The 4,817-nt window shown below is 34.5% G+C and overlaps 1 protein-coding gene across 1 annotated transcript in view; it reads left to right on the forward strand.

The window, feature by feature from the left end:
- The window catches only part of LOC106470410 (protein SSXT-like), a 23,126-nt gene extending 18,528 nt beyond the window's left edge, over window positions 1-4,598 (forward strand). Inside the window, exons 7-8 of the mRNA XM_013930966.2 lie at window positions 294-371; window positions 3,293-4,598. Of these exons, the coding sequence (XP_013786420.1) occupies window positions 294-371; window positions 3,293-3,930 (716 nt within the window). The 3' untranslated portion in view covers window positions 3,931-4,598. The remainder of the gene's footprint in view (window positions 1-293; window positions 372-3,292) is intronic.
- The last annotated feature ends 219 nt before the right edge of the window (window positions 4,599-4,817 follow it).

Consider the following 4,817-nt stretch of genomic DNA (forward strand, 5'->3'; position numbering starts at 1 on the left):
CAATAAAATTTTGAATGAGAGTCAACAAACGAGATGACGTGGCCTTTTACCCGTGACCCGCCTCGAAAGGGTTAAACACTTTTATAGATAACTAAAGAAATGATAAGCTGCTAGTGTCATTCTTTATTTTGCTCATGGCGAAGGTTTCTTTCATAGTTGTTTAGTCTTGTTTGAAAAAAAAAGAAAGTTTTAAGCAATGTAAAAACAAATTAAAAAAGATAAAGGCTCTAAGTGCTTTATTTTATTTGCAGTTTTATCAAGAATTAATTAAGAAAAACTTTTTAATGATATAGATCAAATGATGTCTGCAGGCCAGCAGCAGGGTCAACCATTTCCATCTTCCCAGCAGCAGCCAGGGATGGTCCATCCAGGTAAGTTTGTATTTTGATTTGTGATAAAATTATGGTTTTATGGTAATTTTCCTTGTGCTGCATTTGATGCAAGATTTCATTCCTTAAATATCTTGCTCAATATCTCAATAAACATAATAATTTACTATTTCTTATGATTGTTTTATGTGTCTCAACACCACTACCAGCATCATAGTTTACTGTTTTAATCCTTGTTTTGTCTGGACGCCACTACCAGCATAATTATTTACTATTTCTTATGATTGTTTTATGTGTCTCAACACCACTACCAGCATGATAGTTTACTGTTTTAATCCTTGTTTTGTCTGGACGCCACTACCAGCATAATTATTTACTATTTCTTATGATGATTGTTTTATGTGTCTCAACACCACTAACAGCATCATAGTTTACATTTTTATCCTTGTTTTATCTGAACGCCACTACCAGCATGATAATATACTATTTCTTATGATTGTTTTATGTGCGTCAACACCACCATTAGCATCATAGTTTACTATTTTTATCCTTGTTTTACGTGTTTCAATGCCACTACCAGCATCATAGTTTACCATTTCTTATCTTTTTTTTGGCCAGGGTTGGTCTAGTGGTTAGCATGGCAATCATTGAGCTGAGGTTCTGTTGTTCATGTCCTGTTACCACAAAAAATATACCTCTCTGCACATTAGGACAGAGGGTGCATTGTAAGAGTGGCAGTAAAAATCCCACTATTCAGTCTAACAAGAGTTATCAAGAAGAAAATAACACTTATATTACGAATAGACAGAAGCCAGTAACTTAGTTTCAGTCAAAATACACTAATATAAATAAGTAGTGATTAATCCTCCCCACTATAACCATCACTTCATACGTCAGAAAAATTTAAACATTTGACAAATAGACTTAAACCATAAATTAAAAAATCTCTGTCAAAATACTTTATTTAGTAACTGTGGCGCTGCTTGAACTTGTCAAAAAGTTTCACGCATATAGCTGCAAAGTAACAATAATAGTCATTGGGTGAGAAAAGTTAAACAAGTAAATTGCAATACAATAACCTAATAATAATAATATAACAGTTGACAAGACTTTATCCCTAAGCATGGTAGTGCTTATTATGTATGGATGGGCTGAGAAAAAAATGGCAGATACATATTATGTATTGCTCATCACAGTCTCAAATCTCTTATAACAATCTAACTTAGGCTTTCAAAAGCTATTAAGATCTTCAGTTTTGCCAAAAAACATCATAGAGAACCAGCAAGTAGTGTAACATCCAAATGTTCTGATGATTATTATGATTCTGGTCAGAAGGGCTAGCTCACCAATGTTTGAAGTTGTTGCAATGATTTACACATCAAAATGTTGAATTTTAACTTTGGGAATGTAGTGTTTTACTAACTTCAACACATGATGACCATCAAAACAACTCATCATGCCAGGCTAAAACTGCAGCCTTCATAGCAACTGCCATTCATTAAAAGAAAAGGGGGGGGGGATGTAGGGATGGCAATGTCAAAGGTACAGAAACAAGGTAGGGATGAATACAAAAATCATTAGGTAAGTAGCCATTGAGGCAATGTTACAAACTTATGAGAATTAGCCATTGCAAGACTGTGTAGCATTATTCAGTTTAAATGCTTTTCTTCAAACTTGAATTCATGCAAATGAAAGGAATTCAGCATACAGTTGTAGATAAGTTTTTCTTGGAAAGATTTGGCTATTTATGTACAGATTTTTGTATGGTTTTCTGTATTCTTCCTTACCTTGCTTCTGTAGTTTTTGGCATTACCATCCCTACATCTTTATTTTTTTACTGGTGAACATAGTAATGCATATAGGTCTATTTATAGCAAGGCTCTGTTCAGTATTCACCCACTGCTGAGTAATGCTATAGGATAATACTGGTTTTTAGAATTACATTTAACTGCCCTAGAAATATGTCTATATACTACTAAGTATTTGTTTATCCATAAAAGTTCTGCTGTAAGTAATTGAGTATTTTCTGTCAAGAGCATTACTCTGTATGTGGGCTTAGTCATTTTTACTGACCTTGTAACTTTGAATGCACTAAGTTTATCTTCACAAAATTTGGTAAGCTTTTAGGAAACATTACAAAGTATTCTTTCTGAATATATGAATCCTTTACAGAGTCAGTCTGAGTGAAAGGTGATTTTCATTCTCAGAATACAAGTTCTTTTTGTCTTACAGTTTTCACATTTCATCTGCAGAACCTCTAAAATGAAAATCAATAATTATTTTTGATAAAATTTTATACTTTATCTCATTTTCTCTGTTGCAAAATCATCAATGTGCAGTAAAATGAAAAGTTAAAGTATTAAGTTAAAAATACTTTTTTATTTAACTGAATGGCTACAGATCAAAACAGGCAATTACAGTTATTTATTTTAACAGATTCTAAGTTTCTAATATATGATTATATTGTACTTAGGGTAAATAATTGGATAAAGTTATGTCACATACCCTCAAATTGTGTGATTAATAGACAAACAATAAGTCATATATGTTATTTCTAAACATATTAATATTTGAATGAGGTATTGCTTGAGAGTGGGTAAATGTTAGTATTCAAAACTATTACAGCTCACATTGCAATATATAATCTACACCATCAAAAACTGGAAACACTCATTGTAACATTTAGGTCAATAATAATGGAGTTGTGTATATGTTTTTTTAGGATTTTTTTTTTATATTTTCATGAAAAGGATAGTAACGTAAACTACCCTGATGTAGTTTCTTTCTCTGTGGTTACACCATCACATTTCGTCTGATCATTAATTAAGACAGGTTCATGTCGGTTGAAACATGTAATCCACACTTAGGAACCTTGTCAAGGAAGTTAATACTTTGCTTCTCTGGAAGTAGATTAATGTAGATATTATATTTTCATGTAACATAAAATTGGTTTTTTGTTCCAGGTGGCCAGCAGTATCAGCAGAGTAACTTCTCAGGCCAGCAGCAGTCTCATCAGAACTACTCCACCAACAGCCCACAGCAAGGTCCTTACAGTTCATATCCAGCAGGTTCTCAACCTCAACAGCCAAGTCATAACTTTTCTCAGTCCCCATCATCCCAGTCTCAGGGCTATAATCAGAGTGGTCCTCCCACTTCTCAGGGGCAGGGCCAGGCTTACCCATATCCCCAATCAGGCCCTCAGTCTTCTGCCAGTCAGGGGCAGTGGTATCCTCCTCCAAGTTCCCAACCCTTTTCAACTGCTCCAACCTCACAATCCAACTATTCTGGCCCTCCTATGTCTCAACAAAACTATATGGGCCCTAACCAACCTAACTATTCTTCCCAGGCTAACTTTGGAGCTTCCCATTCTCAACCATCATCTCAAACAGCCTATGGCCACCCTAATCCAAGTCCAGGCCCCCAGGGCTCCACTCCTCCACCCCAGCAGTCACGTTACCCTCCTGGTTATAACCAACAGAATTTTGGCCACTATCGACCTCCTTCCCAGCCACAAAGCCACATGGCTCCTCCTCCCCCTTCACAGAGTCAGACATATGGTTATGAACAGAATCCAGCCTATGGTGGGTATCAACAGCAGTAGGTTTGGTATCGATCTTGTACTTAACGTGACACTGCGTCATCCTTTTAAAGTAGTTAGTCTGTATTGTTGTATTACAACAAGCTCAGAAAACATGCTTTTTCAGCTGATCTTCTCCAGTTATTGCTGGAAACTTAAGTTCATTAAAAAGGCCTAAAACTGATGTCTTAAGGTGTTTGGCACTTGTGGTTCATTGTGTATTAAAAATTAATCATACCTTTCAACAGATAGTAACTTTAGTCATCATTGAATTTCTAAAGCATAATACCAAACCTTTGACTTTGTTTATTTTCATTAATGCTACATGTACTATCAAACATTGACTTATTGATAGGTTTACTTAAGGAAAGTGTATGTGTGCTGTTATTAATTGTATACCATTTCCTATCTTCCAGTCATAGTACCTATAACTTTACAAGAAAAGAAAGATACTGGTTAAAGTATGTACTGTTGTTGGGAGCTCATTGAGAAAGTAGCTCTGTTAAACTTTACAGATATGAAAAAATATTGAAATATAAAAGCATGAGAAATTTAACTTATAAATCTTATAACTTGAGCATATACTAATATTTCAACAAAAGAACTTCAAGTTTATTGCTTTACATAACTGAAATAACTCCTGTTGTAATTGTGCAGTGTCCGCAAGATGAATTAAAGCTGATTTCTACACATTTTCTGCAGTATTTTTTAAAGCTTTGAAACTGTGCTAAAAATGTTCGAATAGAAACAGCCTCCTGGTCAAGCCCATTTGTCACTATATCTGGATTAGTATTCCAGAATATTTTGTTACTTCAGAAATTCTTTAACAGGTGTAAGATGGTAAAACAACTATTATGTAAGACTGAGTAAAGAACATGATTCCTAGAAGACAGCTGTACTGGTCATTCTAT

The sequence above is a fragment of the Limulus polyphemus genome, unplaced genomic scaffold, assembly GCF_000517525.1.
Source record: "Limulus polyphemus unplaced genomic scaffold, Limulus_polyphemus-2.1.2 Scaffold3986, whole genome shotgun sequence".
NCBI lineage: Eukaryota > Metazoa > Arthropoda > Merostomata > Xiphosura > Limulidae > Limulus > Limulus polyphemus.